The sequence below is a fragment of the Chenopodium album genome, chromosome 16, assembly GCF_948465745.1.
Source record: "Chenopodium album chromosome 16, dcCheAlbu1.1, whole genome shotgun sequence".
Lineage (NCBI taxonomy): Eukaryota > Viridiplantae > Streptophyta > Magnoliopsida > Caryophyllales > Amaranthaceae > Chenopodium > Chenopodium album.
The window spans coordinates 47,789,691-47,809,938 of NC_137849.1; the positions used below are offsets into that span (position 1 = coordinate 47,789,691).

At 37.8% G+C, this 20,248-nt stretch overlaps 2 protein-coding genes across 3 annotated transcripts; both read right to left on the minus strand.

Annotated features, from left to right (window-relative positions):
- Positions 1 to 2,564: 2,564 nt before the first annotated feature.
- On the minus strand, positions 2,565 to 4,062 carry LOC145584464 (uncharacterized). The gene is made up of 3 exons (XM_081641302.1): positions 3,349 to 4,062; positions 2,751 to 3,069; positions 2,565 to 2,608 (listed from the first exon to the last, which is right to left on the minus strand). Exons 1-3 carry the CDS (start codon positions 4,060 to 4,062, stop codon positions 2,565 to 2,567), a joined length of 1,077 nt encoding a protein of 358 aa, XP_081497428.1.
- A 781-nt stretch (positions 4,063 to 4,843) lies between these two features.
- LOC145586794 (mediator of RNA polymerase II transcription subunit 12-like) lies at positions 4,844 to 19,667 on the minus strand. 2 transcript variants are annotated; one of them, XM_081643717.1, is made up of 14 exons: positions 19,461 to 19,667; positions 19,217 to 19,325; positions 18,890 to 19,095; positions 17,785 to 17,844; positions 17,264 to 17,369; positions 16,884 to 16,952; positions 16,726 to 16,779; positions 16,497 to 16,604; positions 14,958 to 15,107; positions 13,603 to 13,932; positions 11,145 to 13,480; positions 7,563 to 10,175; positions 6,861 to 7,191; positions 4,844 to 5,934 (listed from the first exon to the last, which is right to left on the minus strand). In XM_081643717.1, exons 3-14 carry the CDS (start codon positions 19,018 to 19,020, stop codon positions 5,482 to 5,484), a joined length of 6,741 nt encoding a protein of 2,246 aa, XP_081499843.1. In that variant the 5' UTR covers positions 19,021 to 19,095; positions 19,217 to 19,325; positions 19,461 to 19,667; the 3' UTR covers positions 4,844 to 5,481. The 2 variants fall into 2 exon arrangements, with proteins under 2 accessions (XP_081499843.1, XP_081499844.1); XM_081643718.1 differs by having other exon boundaries at positions 18,890 to 19,126.
- Between the last annotated feature and the right edge of the window lie 581 nt (positions 19,668 to 20,248).

A 20,248-nucleotide genomic window follows, 5' to 3' on the forward strand; every position in this document is an offset into this window, starting at 1 on the left:
TGGGGGTTAATAGCATGCTAACCAAGTCACTTTTAGTGACACAAGTTGCTTGTGAGCAATCGAAACAACCCAGCAACCCCGAAACCACTACCGCACCCACCACTGCAACCACAAACCACCACCGCACCCACGAACCCACGATATGCAACCCACGAAACCTACTAACCACGATCTGCAACCCACGAAACCGACCACCGCACCCACAAACCCACGACCTCCAACCCACAAATCTGTAAAAGTTATGGAAATGGGGTTGGAGGAGGAGAGAGAAAAATAATGGCGAGGAAGAAGATGAAGGATGATGAAGGTGGCTAAGAATGGTATTGGTGGCTGATTAGATGGAAGGTGATTGATTTTGGTGGAAATAGTTAACTTAATTAATGTTAGGGTTTAAGTTAATACTTTTTAATTAGGGTGTTTAAAAAAAAGAAAGAGTATTTTGGTCAAATTCCATCAAAAACTTACTAAATAAGGGGAAAAAATGTTGCAAATAATATGAACTATCCTTTTTAGGAAATTATTGCAAGTAATATAAACCGAAGGTAGTAAAAAGTATAAGTTGAACTCCATAATGATTTAAAGTGAAATTAAAAAAATATAGTGGATGATGGACTCCACCAAAAGGAGAAATGGGTTTTTTTTTTATACTCCCTCCGTTACGATTTACTCGCAACAATTACCATATATGGGTGTTACACATTACTTGCAAAAAAAAAAAATTTCCTTTTATAGTAAGTTTTTGTGAGTAAAAAGACAGATTTACCCTTACTTTTTTTTTTTTTAAGATTGTTTAAGTGTTTGTTAAACACATTGCTTAATTTCTAATCTAACTTACTCTATACTAATCTACACTAACAATTCCCACCAAAAATTACCCCCTCCTCTTCTTAAATCATCAACCACCTTTCATCTTCCCAACCACTCAAATGAATGTTCTTCATTCAATTCTCCTCAAAGATGCAGCACAATCTTCTCTTCTTCTGGAGAATTCTCTATAACGAGTTCATAAATTCATAAACCCTAGATCTGTTCATCAATCCAATTTTCTCTCTCCTCTTCCTTCTCTGTTCTCTCTCTTCCCTTTTCTCTGTGAAACCCTAACACCATTTCCTCTGCAATTCTGGAAAAATGAGTCCCAAAAAAAATGAAATCGAGTCCTTGAAATCATCTGAGAAGGACAATGAGTGCACTCTTTACATTGCTAGACGTGGTGATGGAGTGATGAAACCTGTACGAAGGTGCTCTCCGACGTTTGCGAGGTACAAGACTGGAAAAATTGGGGCTAAGCTGGTTTACCACTATAGCGAAGATGAGAAGGATGCTATTGTTGTAGATCCACCCAATAAGGTGGTTGCTAAGGTGGCGGCTGTGCCAGATCTGTCTGAATCTGCTCTTGTTGTTGTTCAAGAGCCAGTCGGGGAGAAGGAGTCCCCAAAAGAAGCAGACCTGGAGAAGGAGGAGACTCTGGGAAAGGAAGAAGGCACCTCAACCTCTCCTAGGGGCCAGAAACGGTCCAGATCTGTCTTCAAGGAAGACTACGGCGACTGGGATCCATGCTACCCAGCGTATCTCAGGGATAAGTACCCTAATGACTTCCCCCCAAATCTTTGAACAACAGCGTAACTATGACTAAACCCTAATTGCTTTAATTTCTGTGTTAATTTGGTGCTGCTATTGCTTGTTTGCTCTGAAATATGAGTCCCTGATGTGTGTGTTTGTGTTTCAATGTTGTTGTTCATTTATCTGTTATTGATTATGATGAGTAATTGAATGGGGATGTTGTACTGTATGGATGATGAGCATGGTTTTGGTTGTCTTGCTTTTGGAATACTCATGTTGTTGGTGTTTTTGTGTTGGTGTAATTGAGTCCCAAATGTTGTGTGTGTGGCTTCTGCTTCGACATAGTTGAAATTGAGTCCCATTGTACTCATGCTTATGTGACTGTCCCTCTGGTGAATTGGATCCCATTATTGTGTGTGTGGCTTCTGCATTGACACATTTGAGATTGAGTCCCATTAGCTTGCTGTTTGAATGAGGCACTGAGTCCCTGATGTTGCTTGTATACTTGAGTAATTGAGTCCCCCTCTTGTGATGTGCCTCATTGTTGAATGTTGATCCAAGTGATGAAGGGACTCTGCTGATTGTATCCCCTTAATAAAGGATGCTCCAACAATTTCATAAAGAAGTTGTTGTTGAGGTGCCTTGTTAGGATGGGGTATATGTAGATGTAAACACCCATCTGATGGATTTTTGTCATTGTTTAGATGTCTTGAGTACACTACCCCTTGAGGAGTTAATGGTTTCATTTCATTTCTCAAAAAGTGTTGAACTTTACAAATGTACTAGCCCATATACACTTGTATGTCATGACTGCCTAACTAAACTACCTAAGCTACTTCACAAAAGACAACTAACCATTACAAAAACAAACAAAAAACAAGTTTTACTTTTAATGGTTATGTGTGGCAGTCCATGAACTTCAAAAGCATCTTCTGTCAATCTTCAATGCCAAAAAATTGTGTCTTGCATCATCATCTTCAAAAAGTTGTATGCTTGCATCTTTTTTAGTCAGCATCTACTTCCATCTCTTGTGTCTCTGGTTGAGGCCCTGTAGTAGGAAACAAAAAGTGTGTTGAGGTAGTTCACAGTGTCAGCAATGAGTTCCCTGCTTACCTTAAGTATGTCTTCCAAAGTCCCTTCCCTTTCTTATCTTGCCTTTGACATGTGTGGTGGGTTGAAGTTATTCCCACCTTGCTTCTCAAGCACTTTTATCATGCATGATTGGAGAGTTATCCATGTGTACCTGTTGAGGGTTGGATCAAAAACCTCAAATGCCTCTCCCAACTTCTCAATAAGTTCATCCAAATTTTTTAGGAAGGACTGATATTGGATAGACTGTATGACCTTAAATAAACCAAGATCTAACACATTCAAATCAGGGGATTCGGCAGGCTGGAAAACAAATTGAATGTTGAAACCATTAGCTTGTGTTGCTGCCACAAATTCTTCATCATTAGGCACTTGATGTGGCCTTGCATTGTCCCATTGTATTACAATGTTCTTGCTTAACTGTTGTGGTCATTCAGCATGAATAGTAGGAATGATTTTGTTTAAAATCATCTCTCTAATAGCTTCTCTGTTGACACTTTGAATTGCTTTGGTTTCCATAGTCCCTGCCTCTCTGTTCTTGCTTTTTTTCTTTGCCATTTCTTGCTTCACAAAAGGGAAAAGCCCATACTTTCCTGAGTGAAGTAGAGTCCCATCCTGTGCATACAGTGGCTTCCCTATCATCCCCATAAACATTGCCTTTAACTTGAACCTTTTTTATTGTTGTGCTCTGTATGGTACCTCTTCATTTGGTGTTAGATAAAAGTTTCTTGTCTCTGGGTTTAGATAAAACCACTTCTTATCAATATGGATGTGATGTTGCAAATCCATAAATGATGGGTCTCCCTCACTTGGAACAGGATGAATGTGCTGCAGCACCCATTTTAGCCTTGCTATCTTGTGATTGTCACTTAATGCTAGGTGATTGGTTGCTGTGACAGCCCTAAGTCTTCCCTTTTTCTTTAACCTGTGTATGAGGACATGATTTACATTTAGAGCTGCACCATAACTTCTGTTTGTGGTTATCTTATACAGAGGCACAGACATAAACCACTCATTTGAGTATTCTTTAGGCTTTCTCCCTGTGGTGCCTAATTTTTTGCTCCTGACATCTACAACATCCCCCTGTTGAATGTGTTTTTTGATTTCTTGAAACCACCTTGTTGTTGTGGATCTCTGAACACCATGTTTTCTTGCCAATGATGACAGAACCCCTCTTGGAAGTGAGTCCCCTTCCATATTCAGCATGATATCATCAACTATTTGCCTCTTTTCTTGGATATTTAACTCTCTGCTCTGCCTACCATTGTTTGGTACCTGTTGTTGCTCATTTGCTTCTGCCTCTGACTCTGACTCCCCTGACTCTGCTGATTCTGTTTGTTGCTGATTTGATGACTCAGTTGAGTCTGACCAGTGAATTAGAACTGTTTGAATCTTCTTGCATGTATGTGTCATGCAGCTGATCTGTGTTCTACTCTATAAGCAGTTGATTGATGTTGAAAAATTCATCAAACTCCTCTTCCACGAGTCCCTTTTTTTTCAGATGAAGAGGTAGGTGATGAAGTGGAGGTGTCTTGCTTTTTTTTAGGAGCTTTCAATGGAGCCTGATTCTGTACAGAGAACTAATGCTGCAACTAACACAGCAATTAGGAATTAGGACTAATTTCAGTTTAGATTGGTGATGAAGTGGAGGTGTCTTGCTTTTTTTTGGAAGCTTTCAATGGAGCATGATTCTGTACAGAGAACTAATACTGCAACTAACACAACAATTAGGAATTAGGACTAATTTCAATTAAGGTTGGTTATTGTGTAATTTGCAAACAATGGCACTTCAAATTATGGTCTGTAATTTAACTATGGAAGTTGATTTTCCCTCCCTTTTTAATTCCTCTAATTACATACCCCTCCACTTTAATCTACCCCCTTAAAAGTTTTGCCTAGGAGTCCGCAATTCACCCCTTTGTTGAGAGTAAATCGTAACGGAGGGAGTATGAACAATCCTTTGGGGAGAAATGGAGCTTTTAATAAGGGACGGAGGGAGTAATTAAAAATGATGGTTAAAGTGAAATTAGTGAATAGTGCCAAATTATAAAATATGACAACGCAGGACATAGAATGTAATCATATGATTCAGTAGATGCACCGAAAGTGTGGAAATATCCTTCTTCAAGGGCAACATTGCACATCACACATGAAAAAACTGTAAGAAATTATTTACATAGTACCAGCAAAGAGATTGAAAAAAGGCTGTAATCTTTCTCGTGAATGCGCTACCACAGTTTCAATATCTAACAAGTTAGGCAAATGGCAAATAGCCATATTCAGGCCCATCATCTACAATGACATTTCTTCAATGCTGAGTTCAAAAGTCATAACACCTATGCCCTAGCTACATTTTTCAATATAGATAGCTACCAACCAGAATATCTGGTGAGCATATACTCTGAGCATCAGAGAAGGAGAAGAATGAGACAAGATATTGCAAAAGGAAAAAAAAAAAAGATTAAAAGCTACAGAGCAGAGATTTTACCGAGCTCAAGCAATCAAGGTCACCATTATATCTAATTATATACAAGCCTCCGACCCGTGCTTGTGGCGGTGGTGATCATAGGTTAGTTAATGAAGCAGACTTCAGATAAGCAGACACATTGGGCACTCAGGCAGGATAAAATCTAACAGCAGCTTGCACAAATCGTCAGCCCCCATGCCAACAAGTAGCGAGTATTCCACCTGCCCCCTGCCCCTGCAAACCAAGAGCAGACGGCAGCAACAAGAGAGATAATTGCCTTCTTAATGCACCGTATAAATCATTGATTTTCTTCCCTGAAGGATCTGCTCATTCTGGGACCAAATAAATTACAAGGTCAAGTAGGATCAGCTATCGTCATCCACAGCACCAATGTATGTGAGATCAGTCCGTCTCACTCTGACAGCTCCTTTCAGCCAACTGGATGCTCTAAGGTTAGCATGGTCACCGCCACCCATAACTGCAGTGTTACTTGAAGATGAGCCTGAACCAGCCCCATCTTCCAAAAGCATCCATGGGTCAACCTCCAAATCGTTATCAGGTTGCGAGACCGCTGATTTTGATTTTCCCAGCATGGCAGCAGACGTAGCTGTGCGCACAGATGGCAGTGAATTCTTTGGCAATGGGCTTGCTTGGTTAGAAGGAAAACTGACACTGGGCTGAAGTGAAGCAAGAGCGGTAGATGCAACAGAAGGCGGCTGGCAAGTGATAAAGGTTCGTGGGTTGGGTACAACAACTGGCATGGCTGCTTGAATACGCCATCGTATTGCATCTGGCAAGTGCATCCGATCCAACTCACTCTGCAATAAGCAAACAGAAAAAAAAAAAAAAAAAAAAAAAAGATGAAATGATACCCCAAGGATACACCTATCAGATACACACTCAGAAAAAACATTATATCAACCAATGGCAAATGGCACTAACATTCACACAGAATATAAACAAAAACTACAAGTCACATGCTGACCCCTTCGCTGAGCATAGTTGCTTGATAAGATGAGCTCAGAATAGATGACCCCTTCACCCCTCAGGGTGACCTTTAATCCAAGGAAGTACATCACAATAATTACATGCAGCAACTAGTTGAATAGGTCTGTTTCTCCAGTTGCTAACTAGCTCAGATTGGCAGGAACCAATTTGGAGCAATTGACATCACATGGTTTTCTGGTAATTTTTCCTTTCAAAAGAAAAACCATACATACATACCGTAATATATATACCTTAATAAAGAAATGAGGCGTTTATTTAGGGAAGGAGGGAGCAAAACATTTTAGTTAAGTGCATCCTTATTGCATCTTGCATCAAATAGAAGTTGACCAGAAACAGCTTCAAAGATTTATCCTAGCTCTCTTGAAGAATACTGACTGTTTCTGGTTTCATACAGAACCAATAATATGTCAACAAATCATCAATTAGTAACTTTCACACATCTTTACCTACCTATTAGATTGTTTCACCCTTATATATGAGTTACAAATTAATTGCTTAAAGAAGAAAATGGCCGATTCAAGTCTTTTGAAGTGGCAATTTATTAAAAACACATAATAAATCAAAAGGTAACATGGAAAAGCTAAAAATTTGCAAAGGTGATTTTTGAATGAACTCAGCATGATGGGAAGAAAATCAAAGGAGAGAGGAACTCAGTTATTAAAACACAAAAAACGTGCCAAACGCAGACATCATGGACACAACAAACCAGTGAAACACAGCAACACAAGAACCAAACCTGTAAATTCTCTAAGATCTCACGATCAAATCCAGCAAAGTCTTTAGAGGACACAACAGTAGACTTTGAGGGAGATTTTAATCTGAGCCAACTGGGTTGAGAACTGTTCAGCAAAGCATGTAATACTAGCAATAGCCAGTCAAATAAATTCTTCCCTGACAAATCCAAAGAAACATCAGCACAAGTTTCCATCTGTAACTCAGCCTCTTTCAGCGGCGATCCCCGTCGAGGATTGAAAGACATGTCCACATCTTCATAAACAACCCTACTTCCAAGAAGACGGAGTATAGCTGATGCAAGCATAAACCTTGAACTGCGACTTGACGAATCCCTGGAAAATCCAATAACCGACTGAGAAAATAGCAACAGAAAATGATGTGCATTTCCAAAAATAACAGAACAGAACACATAGTAAGGCAATTGCCTCCAGGTTAAGCTACACCCACAAAGCCACATTATCCACAAGCACACTCTTATAAACAATAGTTTGCTACAATATTCATGTAGCCACAATAAAGCATCTACTTAGAAATCTCATGTTCTGAAGAATTTCTAATTATTTTGAAGACTACGTAAGAAGGTTTCCTTTCTTTAAAAGGGTGAATGTTAAAACAATAGTTTTCAATTGAACGCAAAAAGGATGAAAGTTCAACATGCAAAGTACACATGTAATAAAGTACCAAGAAGAGAAAAGGCATTTACCCATCCGCACATATAGAAGGAAGCAATCTCACAAGTAGCTGCAGTCGCAGTGATATTGATGCTCGCAGAGCTGAAGGAGAAGACGGTGCTGAATCAGTTGTTACTGCTGCTGCTCGTCGGGCTAATCCAGGGCTACTTCCTTTCATGCTCTTTCTGATACTACTTTTGCTAGTAAAACCTTCAGATCCAGAAGGAGATGATCCTGTCTGTTTACTGGACCCTGAAGTCACCCCACTTATTTGTTGCTCAATATTATTCATCTGCTTAATAAGCTCACTTGCAAATCTATTGCGAGAATCATCAGGACTTCGATCAATGCAAGGAAGAACTAACTCCATAAGAGCTCTCTCCGTCACAAACTGTTGATTGGTGTTAAGGCCTTCACGATTTGACTGCTTTGAGGCACCTCTGGCATGTCTTTTATAGTCCTCCTCAACCACTTCACCTTCTTCCACAGATGGAGTTTCAAATCTCCTTTTGTCTCCCCGACTTCCTATTGAGTCAGAATTGGAGTTAGCCCAGCCCCAGGGCTTCGAGAACTGGGCCTTAGTAGAAATACCTTTACTATCTGCATAGGTCACAAGCCGCTGCCTAATAGATTTCTTTCCAAAAAGCACATCATGTCCTTCTAGAAACCATTTTACATGTAACAGCAATGAATCTTCCAATGACCTTCCAAAAAGGCGTACTACTTCTGAAAAGAGTGGAGCAGCATCTGGCCTCACCAATAACCTTGTAAGGACAATCAGAATGAAATTGTTCTCATTTTCCAAAGGACCACCCTTATCAGGATTAGGTGTAAGACAACGGATAGCCTCAGCTACTGATGGTGTGTCATTGGAATCTAGTTTACTAATAAGGGTTAGCTCACTAAGAAAAAGCCTAAGCTCAACCCACTGCCAATGAAATTTAGCAGGTTGCAAAGCATCCAAAGCACTAACAAGCCTATCAGAAATATTTGTTTCACTTTCCTCATATTGAACCTTTGCATCACTAGTCCCAGATAATCGACTACCATCATCCTGCAAAGACACAGAATGTGGTAATTTACAGTCAACTAACGCATTCAGAAAAAGCCTAGCGCGTAGAGGGATAAAAGCTTTGGCCTTTAAAAGCCTATCTGAACCATTCAGCTCTAAAATGGATGCAAACTCAGCATCTGTAGTATCAGAAGTCACGATATCAAAGAAACCATGACTATCTCTTAGACATATATCTCGAAAAGGTGCATGTTTTATTGCATCGCCAATAGCCAAGGACAAAGACTGTAGCAACTGAGGAATCTCTTCACGGCCTCCTGGGGAGAAACTGAAGATAAATGGCCTCCATATCATAAATGCAAACAAAGAATAAGCTGGAGGTAACACAAGGTTAATAGGAAGTGTGCGCTGCATCCTTGAAAGAGCAATCACAGAGGGTTCACCTAGAAGCTCTACAATTACACCATCAGACACTGCTCTACAATTCCCAACAAGTAGCCTAAACCAATGAATGTAAACTTCAAGTGCATTGTCTATTTTGAGGGCCCCAGCTGATCTTGCATTCCCATTTGAGTGGGTCCGAGAACTCCTAACAAACTGAACCAAATCCAAACCATCTCTAAGCCTGAAGACTGTCACCATTCTCTCCAGGCTAGAGACCCCGTGGATAATTGCCCCAATAATAAGAGCTGACACAGCTGCAGAAATCTTTGTAGCCCTTCCAACAGCAACTTTTGTGGAATTATTAGGTACTTCATTTGAAAAATTCACGCTAGAATCATGAGCATCAGGTGACATATGATATTGACCTCGAGCATTCTTACCTGGCAAAAGGACTCCAGCAAGAGCAGAAGAAGCTTCTGTAGCAAGAGCTATTTCAAAAGCACGACTATGCCTCTCACCAAGTGCTTCTTTGAGTAAACACAGGCAATTTATATGTATCCGCAAAACTCGGCGAGCAAAACTCAGCGACCCAGTTGGAGCAGGAAAGTTTGAATGATTACTGACTGATGTGAAATCTGGCATTTTAGCTATAGCTGGCCCAACATTGCCAACGATTGCAGAAACAGCAGAAGAAACCAAAGCAGGATCCCCTTCTTGAGCAGCACCACCAGTCTGCCTAATACAATCAATGAGCCCAACAACAATTTGCTGAGCAATTTGATACCCATCATCCCATTTGTCTATGCCAGCATTCTTCTGAGCACCAGGCCCAAAAAGCTTTCTCTCCTTGCCAAAAAGGTGATGAACTGCTTCTTCAACACATCTTTGCACAATTTCTCGCATACTCATACCCATTCTAGACGAACGGTTACTACTAATTTTTTGGCGGATAAAATCATCAAGATCCTCAACACCAGCTGGAACTGCAAAAGAAAAACTAAATTCTCCATTTTGCAATTTTCCAGATTCAAGTTCAGAAAGGAGTCTTTTGTCACAAGTTGCCTTAAAACTTTTCTCCCAATCTATTACACTGCTAACATTGCAATATTTCTTCAGCAAATATCTAGCATACAGAAAGGTTGGTGAACCGGAAAGCCTGCCATTGGAGCCCAAAACTGCGGCAGCACGATGCATTGTGCTTGACAAGATTTCAGGTAAAAGATCCACAGCAAGAATTATGTTCTCATACCTAAAACAGGTAAACAGTAAAAAAAGAGGAAAAAAAAATGAAAGAAAGCAGGTTCGGCAACAAGATACAAATAAAATAAAGCCAGTGCACGCAGAAACATTATAAAACATCTTTAACCATACATCCTTCTTCAAATCTATTTTTTACCATGGATAAAAGAGGGATAAAATTTTGCAGCAGCAATAAAGGGAAAAATTTGCAAAATGAATACAAAAAAAACAGAAAGATATAATAGTATACAACAATAGATCTTGTATGCCCCCAGATTAATTCAAAAAAACTCAAAAGAGAACAACAAATGTAGACGCCTAAAATTATATAAAGCTCAAGTATTCCATTGACCTGGTGTGGAGCAATCTCATCGTGATATAATTGTTATCATATATTAAGAAAGGACAAGACAAGGAATAGTGAAATGACTTCCTTGAAAGAATATAATGGAAGATGGAACAAAAAATTATACTTCCATCATTTCTGACTAATTGCATCATTTTGACCACACATGTTTAAATACCCTACTTTGACCATTTATAACTTTAATGATGCTTTTATTAAAAAATAATTATATTTTGAAAATATTAACGAGATTATCTAAACAACAAATAAAATAATGATATTTATTACTATTAGTGATAAAAAATGGTAAAAGTTAATATAGGAATAGTGTATTAAGTGAAATGATAAAAATAAATGAGAAACAGAGGAAGTAATGAGATTATTTAATGTTAAGCAAGAGGACAAAAAAAAAATTAATTAAATAAGATAAAATAATTTAAAATTAAAAACCATTTCAATGCAGAAATTAGACAACTTCCACACAAAGTTAAAGTCACATTACAAAAACAATATAGCAGAAGAGACAGTCATGAGATGACCATAGGAAAGAACCAAATGTTTTGTCCATTTATCCATGCACAAGTATAAAGCACAACACATCCACTAACACAATTAATAATATACTCAACACACCTCCGTATAGCTGACAAGAGAAATGGCTCCTTCACTTCGCATGCATGGCTTTCCACATTTCTAGGCAGCACCATCATATTTCTTCCACCATGTATAGAGGCATTAAGATTACCTAGAGCCTTAGGCAACAGCCAAACGAGAAAACTAATTGCCAAAGGCACTTCAGTGCACATGTCCATCAAATATAGTATGACAGACAACTCATCCTCACCAAGCTTCCACTTTGCTGAGCTCTTTTCATCAACAGAAGATAAAGACCGGTTAACCTGACCACCCTTGGTTGAAGTTCTTTCTGTTTCCTCAACAACCTGCTTGACATAACTAACTAGCCAAGCAGAAATGCTCCTCTTCTCAGCATATTTCAATCGTTTCAACTTTTTTCCAATAGAAACAATATCTGTGCCACTGATTGCCCTGTTGCCATCAGCAGATTTTTCAGCATCTCCTTCCGGAACTGGCCGATGGTGAGGACATCCCACCTTATTGTCACATACATGGCTTGTAGATGCTCCCTGACTTCCCTCAATTCTTGATGCAGCTAGTTGAGCCAGACTTTGTGTTTTACGCACAGACTTCTGTCGACCTCTCGAGGCTTGCTTGCTCGGCTTGATTGGTTGTTCTACTTTAAGGGAATCCATGGATTTTGGCTCCTTCCTCACCCACCAATTATCTTCATCGTCAAATGGGTTTGAAGAGGGTCCATGAAGAAATGAATATTTTTCCTCACCTAATTTTTGTCTCTTTGCCCTTCGACATTCTTCACAGCCAGGTGTTCCATCTGAAATGTCTAGCTTGCCTGAAATGAGTCCAACAGACCTTTTCATGTTTACTTGAGATTCATCAGCTCCAGCATCAGCAGCAGACTTCGGCAGGAGCAACAGCTCCAGAATAGAGAGTTTCAATTTCTCAAGGTCAAGACCATTTTTCTTGCTCTTATTATAAGACACAGCTGACAAAGTCTCTGGTGTTTTCAACTGGTATATGGAAGGAGGTAAAGAATGATCCCTTTGAGAGACTTGATATTCTTTCTGCTTCTTGGGTGCATAATTAGTACTTCTAATTTGCTTGTGCTCATCAGCAAGCAATCCACGAACAAGAAGGCACCTTTCATTAGAGTATACATGTATTGCTTCCAGAAGTAGTGACCTGTCAGCACTCTGATCTTCATCAAAAACATCAAGCATACATGAAACTGAAAGTTGTTTCAAGATCCGAAAATGTCTCTTGCGTCTGTCTGGATCAACAACAGGACCATTTTTGTCCATAATTCCACTAACTAAGAGCTGCCTTGCATATGCCAATGGAGAAAAAATCCCAAAGCGAGTGAGCTCGATGAGGAGTAACTGTACACGCTTAGAACCTTCCCCTTTTTGAGCATCATGTTGATCCAACCAGCATAGTATAATATCATGTAAGGGGCCAGGGCTTTCAAAATAATCTGATGTTTCAATGCAGGTATATTTGTCATAACTTACATCAGCCCTACTTCCAGAACCTTTCTTTCCTTTTTCTGACCTTTGTATCTCCCTCATCTTTTGCTTCATGAGCCTAGTAGCAACATAAAGTTGAGAAAAATCTTTTCTCCCAGTAAATTTTACATCATGAAAAGATGAAGTTCTAAAATCCCTGAAATCACAAGTACACCATTCGCAAAGCAAAAACACGGAATAAACTAACGGAGGACCAACATATCTTATCCATTTTAATGATGACCTTAAGCATGGGCTTACTTCGCCAATCCAACCTTCATGAACAGAGGAGTCAGAAATACCTTCAAAGAGTAACTTATAAGCCTCTTGGACATCTCCTTGCACAAGAGCTTTATCTAAGGCTTGCACAGCTTTAGCAACATTCTGCCCAGAATAGCCAGGGCTAGCAGCCTTTGCCAAATAAGTCGATCGTTTCTTGATCGACGAAACTACACGCCTAAACCAAGATGATGGATGTTTGACATCAGGACGTTTGTCTGTTATAACATGCGAAACCCCTGCAGAATCATCCTTTGGGTGTTCAAAACACACAGGCGACTTAGAATGATGTGGCACACCACTTTCTGCAGACATCATCAGACAGTGCGGCAAAGGAAAGCAATCCAGACCAACAAAAGTATCCGGTACAGAAAGTATCAAATATTGAAGCATCTCGACAAGAGCAGAACAAGTATATGCTCTTCGAGAATTATCCACCGGATCAGAACAGCCCGTGGAAGCTTCCTTGAGAAAACGCAGAGTGACTTCAACAAGTTTGCGCACATATGTTTGACATGTAGTAATGGTTTCCAATACTCCGTAAATTATTGGCAGAAGGAACTGCATGACCTTGAATAAATCTTTATCCTACAGTGTACACAAGAAGACAGTTCATTAATAAGACAGAAAATCAATCAAATCAGATAGCTTTCTACAATATTAGGTGAATATGTCAGAAATCTAAAATCTAATTAAGAAAAGAAAATCACCTGAAACTGCAAGAATACCCAGTCAATAACTTGAGAAGGAAGAATAAGTCCTTCTGCATGGTGCCAATGAAGAATACGCACCACATACCACCACTTAGTATGCAATGACGGCTCCTCAGAATCCAAAGCCAATGAAACTTGATCATTTTTTTTTTGCACTGACCCTGCATATAGCATTTGTTGTGATCGGGAATGAGAACTATTCCTAGAGAATAACTCATCCAGAATATACTGCAAGTAATCAGTGACATCCTTTGTCCAAATCTCTGTACGCGATAACTGAATTCGGTCAGGAGACCCACTGGAGACACTTGAAGATCCAGGCCTAATCTGCAAAATTTTAAATGCAGGATGACACATTAAAACTGAAAGACTGCTGTGAGGTCAAGTGGAAATAACAATGATATGCATCCCATCAATAGGTTGTGTTAACAAATTTAGGCCAACAATATCAGAATATCATGATGCCCTCAAATTGCTAGCAACGGACAACAATTCTGACCAATAAGCATACCACAACAAGTCAACAACAATACCAAAATATGCAAAAATTGAAGTGCATTCAAAAAGTGTAAATTCAAACAGTCACATCTGTCACCACTTCCAAATGGCTTCGTGGGGTAACTAGCTGTGTCAAACTCTAACCTCAAAGAATCAACTTTTATAATACTCCACCCCATAATATAGTGCCCTTTTCAAAATTATCACAAGAATTAAGGGTAGTTGAGGGATTGTGAAATATTCTTAAAAATTAAGGTATGTTATAATTGGAAAAAAAAAAAGTAAAAAATGATATTTGATGAAGTGTTGGATACATGGGTATTTTATGTAAAAAGGTAAACTAATTAAATTATGGCACGGAAATTTAGGGAAATATAGGAGTATTTTTTATTTGAAAATAAGTAAAAAATAAAAATAAATAAACAATAAGCACAACATTTTGAGACACCCAAAAAGAAATATAGGAATTAGAATATGGGACGGAGTGATCATATTTTTTTTAACTCTTTTATTTGTTTACTCTTCAATGGACAATATATAGACAAAAGTAAACTTCTATATTACCCCAACAGCAATATTAATAATTTCCAAACTTCAACTCATAAAAAGTTTTTCCATTTTAAGTCGAACATTATATTATTTCACAATATTTTTTGCTCGTTATCTTAGTAAATGTTTTACTCATTTAAGTCAACGTGCAAATTTCACAACCAGTTAATTTACCCATTTAAGTCAAACGTGCAAATTTCACAACCAATTGTACCTAGGTGAATGAGCTAACGATTGGCAAATAGAAGGAACACAAGATAATGGTTTTTCCATGTGTGATTTGGGGAAGGAGGGAAATCACATACCTGATTGAGATAGGTTACTTTAATAAACCATGTTGCTCTCAGCAAGGGAACATTGTTTCTGATGAGAACCTCAAATAGCGATTTTTTCCTGTAGCCATGGGGAACATGATCTGCTAAAGACCGAAGGCTTTTGTGGTATTGGGATAAGCCCTGGAAAAGGAAGGCACAAACATATATCAGAGGAGCACATTTACAGCACGTGTGTCAAAAACATAATCTTATATAATCAGCATATTTTCCAAAATTCTGAATTATATTCTTACAAAAATTTTGACAATATATACCAACTCAAGCTATGTTCTCCTCAGCTTAACTCTTACAGTAAAAACGAGTTAAGTTCAGCAAAGCTAAGTTGAATTAAGCAAAATTTCAGCAAAATTAAACTAAGAACAAAGTCTCATCTATACTCGAAAAGAAAAAGAAAAAAAAAGGAAGCTAATCATGCAAGATTCTAAAATTAAAATGAGCTTTTCCAATAAAGGAGAAAGCACTTCATGACAGCCGCATTTTGCCTTACTAAAGACACTATTACAAAAATAGTATTCAGCAAGAGATATTATTTCCATAAAATAGTTTAGCATGTTTGCCAACAATATAGAGCCATTACTATGTTTACCTAATCAGAATATCTACATTAAATTGTATCCGAAAGTTAATCTTCATACAGATTGAGTACGCATAAATTAGAATATTCATTAGTATGAGCAATCCAGCCAAAACTCATGCATGAAAATGAGTACTATGAGCAACAAAAGTAGTACTCCCTTCAACAACGAACATGTTTCTATTCATATTCGACTCATTCAGCGGAAGGCATAAGTTTTCACCTATTGACCCTACCCTTAGTGTATTCATTAGTTCTTTGTCAGCGGTCACATATTTCCCTCTTTGGAATTTAAACTAAGGCCCTATTCTGTTCACATGTTTTAACCATCAGGAACAGCTTCAGAACAAGCTGAAGTTTAAACAAAGTAATTAAGACAAATTGTTGATCGAAAGACAACCATCCAAACCCCCAAAAAATGGGGTCCCCATACACCTCCTAACCTCCTCCTGTTAAATTTAACCAAAAGAATACAAAAAATAGATTTTAACAATATCTTTCCTTCCGCCACGCCACACCACACCATCACTTCTGGCTCTACACCACACCAGCCAACCACAACTTCTGCCATGACTAACACTGACCATAATCATCAAAAACAACATTCCAACAAGAACCACCACTACTAAATCACACTAAGCAACACCAGTTCCTGATCTGGAATTTCAAAAGAAAAATTGACAACCATAGGCCAAATATTTGCTAACCTACAGAAAGGTCTGTGAAATTCAGCTATGAAATTTGAACATAACAGCAAACCTGTAAAATTTCAAGTACAACTGGCACAAACTCTGTAATGAAGAGAGCACCATAGATAGTACTCAAGTACCAGAAACTTTAATAAAATTTGCCAGCCCGCCAATATTATCAATTTCCAATAACTTCCAATAACATACTAAGATTTAAATAAAATAAAAAAAGGTGAGAACACAAACCTCAATCCATCTCTTTTTAAAGTCCTCGCCACAAGACTTCTGCTCTGGAAACACACAAGATTTACTCAACAAGGAACCAGAAAGTGGCTCTCCGTAAACTTGGCCAGCCTATAGGATTGAATTGCAGGACGTCAGTTTCACTCAATATCACCCAATAAAAGAAATTAGGATACCCACCATCGAAAAGCAAGAAGCAAATATAAAGGCTGCATTACGAAAAGATAATTACCTTGCGCTTCTGAGCACGAGACTCGTTGATAGCTCTAAGACGTTTCCTAATTGCCTGCAGCGATAAGTTTCATACACGTCAATACAGCCCACACATCCATTAAATAATATTTAACAAAGCCATATTAAAGTTGCCAGCAGCCCCCCGGCAGTTCTCACCTCTTTGCATTTAAGGACAACAGGTGCCGTAAAAGTATTGACTTGTGTAACTGAGAGCTCTTTAGTTTCCTGCAACAGACAGAATTAAGCTACTTGATGTAACATTCATATCTAGAAAAAAAACAGAAGGTAAGACATGTGCTCTAAGCCAATCATCCAACAGGTAATCCATAAAAGAGATAAAGTTTGTTTACACCTTTCACTGTCATATAAGAGACATCAATTTTGTATATCTACAAAATGACTATAATAAATTGTCTTCTGTAAATGTGGATATTTTACGTTCTATTGAAGAGGTCCAAGGAGGCTTGACAAGAAAAGCCCAATAAAAACAAAGGAGAACGTGAACAAAGAGAATGAAAAATGCCTATTTTGGTTACCTCAAGCCCTTCAACTGTTTCTCTGTAACCAGATTGCACATACTCCTTGGTGAGAGTCTCCTCCGGACAATTTACAGTTTGTGGATGAAAGTCAGGTGCACCAAGGCTAAACAGCAACAGAGAGATGAAAAACAAGAAATCAGAAGCAAATAACACAAATACGTTAAAGAAGAATCTCAGTGTTTATTCATTTTGCATTGGGTTTGCGAAACTGATGATGAAGAAACGAAAGGAAAAGAAAACGTCATCAAAATAGAAGCAGTGAAGCCAGTGATTAAACAATCATATATTTTCACTCTAAAATTCATTCAATTCAACATTTCAGATTCTACAGCATTTTTATTCAAGAAAACCATTATATCACCATATAAATAAAATTACAACCACACAAACTCCATTCAGATATAATTCTGTTGCAGCAGCCAGGAAGGAAAAACATGATTTATTCAATGTCCTAATATGCAATCAAATAATTCCTAGTTTAGTCAGATCTATTAAACTAAAATAAAAGAAAAAATTACCGAGAGTTGAGTGGCTCCTTCTCGCACTTTAACTTATATGGCGTAAGTGATGAAGTCCGCCTGTAAGAGTTTACAAAAAAATACATTATAGAGTTGCAAAAGTCAAAATAGACCTGCAGACTGTCTGAAAAGAAACTAAGTTCAGATTAATTATAGATTCCATCAATTTTGGGATCTGAATGGGATCAAATCTCTCTACCACATAAAAAAAAATAAAAAAATAAAAAATCGTTGCAGTGCAAATCTGAAACATTTAACTTATTTTTTCTGACGGTAACCATTGCATAACAATGGAATATCAAACATAGGGGTAAAATCAAAAGTATCCATATGCCTATAAACTATAAAGCGGCAAGCACTAGATATAATATTTAATGAGAAGACAAGACACCTGACCTTAGATACAGGAAAGGAGCGATCATCACAATTCACAATACATGAGAGTTGGAACAGTAACAATCCTGATATCAATACCATACAGACAAAACCAAATCTAATAGAAAAAACTAATAGAAAGAAATGTTCCGTAATCAAGGATGTGACAACATGATATATAGCACCAAAAAGCTGAGTCAAAATGTCAGAGGTAAGTCAACGCCAAACACCTCTCGCACACAACTCCCCTCCCCCCTCCACCCTCCCCGCCCAACAACTGTAAAGTGAAATTCTGAAATCACCAAATATGAACCTAAATATGATTGCTTCAGACGGTTTTCACATCAATGACCGCTTGCTAGTTGAATCCTCTCCATAAAGCAAGACTAAGTACCTCCAGTCTCAAAGACTAGAAGGAGAAGACACTACATACATATTCCTTTTCTAAATCTCTAAATCAAACAACTTGATCCACACTGGCAAAGTTTAGCATTGTTCAACAATATCTAAGCAGAAGTAGTGTCACGAGTAATTGAACACAACAATTATTCCGTCTTACAATTAGTAATCCAGCACATTCAATAGTGCCAAAAAGGTATATTATCCAAAATAATTCGCGGTTTTTAGTTCGGTGATCTTTAAATGGAAATGCCACACCAAAAGGTTTCAACTTGCATAGCTTTAAAACAAAAAATTTACGATATCTAAAACTAAAGTAAGAACGATATACCTCGAATTTAAAGAGAAGTTGGCAGACAAAGACGAATCGTTCCGAGCATTAGTATCTCTATTGGAAATGCCCCCAATACCAGTGTTGTTATTGACAGCACTAGTGCAGCTAGCAGCATGATACCTTTGCATTTCTCCAAACTACCAGCAGCATACTGCCTACACCATTTACCCACTATGATTTTCTGCAATTGCCAGTCCCAAAAACTGCCATTCCATCCAAAATCTGCACTCATCACTAACCAGTACCCAAAAAAAAAGCTCCATACTTTGCAAAAAAAATATATATAAAAAAAATAAAAAATAACATAAATAAAATTATAATTACCTGAATCAATAAATCAGACCACTTCAAGAGAACAATCCACTTCAAATCATAAACCCTAATTTCCGATACAAAAATCGAGAACCCCCAAATCAGCACCAATTAAGAAGCCCTAGAAATCGAATGAACACAAAATTAGGGTTTCCAACAGTCAAGATCAAGTAAAAAACCTAATTAACGAAAAAATTAGGGTTTTTCCCCAAAAATCAAAATCACGAAAATTCCCAAGTGAGAGATGAATCTGCACCTTCGAGAAAGTGAAATTGAAGGGTAATTGATTAACGGAAGCTCGAAAAAAAATGTGGGAGTTACAGGTGATGTAGATGACGACGAAAATTCAAGAAATTCTGGGAAATAAAAATTGTTCGAAAATTTTTGGAATCAACGATAAAGAGCACGAGGCAAGAAGAAATCGGAGGTGAGATAAATTTTTAGACGAGGAGAGAGAAAGAAAGACGGATGTGGGGATATTTTTCTTTTTAATTTATTTCTTTAATTAATTATTTTATTTATTTAATTTACTCGATGATCAACTATGATACACTAGTACGATTATTACTAGACTTGCTTACTAACTACGAGTCATGTTAATTACAGTAAATCCTAAATGGGATGTGAAATCTATTGGAATTAGCGAGTTTGAATTGTTTGTTAATCTAATATTTGTATGATACACTATTACGATTACTAAACTTGCTCACTAACTATTAGTCATGTTTATTAATGCTAAATGAGGTGTGAAATCTACTGGAATTAGTGAGTTTGAATTGTTTGTTACTATTAGGTAATTGACGAGATGAGATTTAAATGTAGCACAAACATTAAAAAATATTTTTAAAAATAATAATAATAAAAGAAACTTGAAATTGTGAAAGTAGAAATGATATTAGCGTGCTTGTAATAACATTGTAACTATTGTGATCTGATAGCAAAGCCTCGATTAAAGAATAGCATGGGAAGACATTAACTATTTTTGCGATCATGGATAATGGTTGTCTCTCATGGCTCAAATTATTGGATAAAGGTAATTTATTA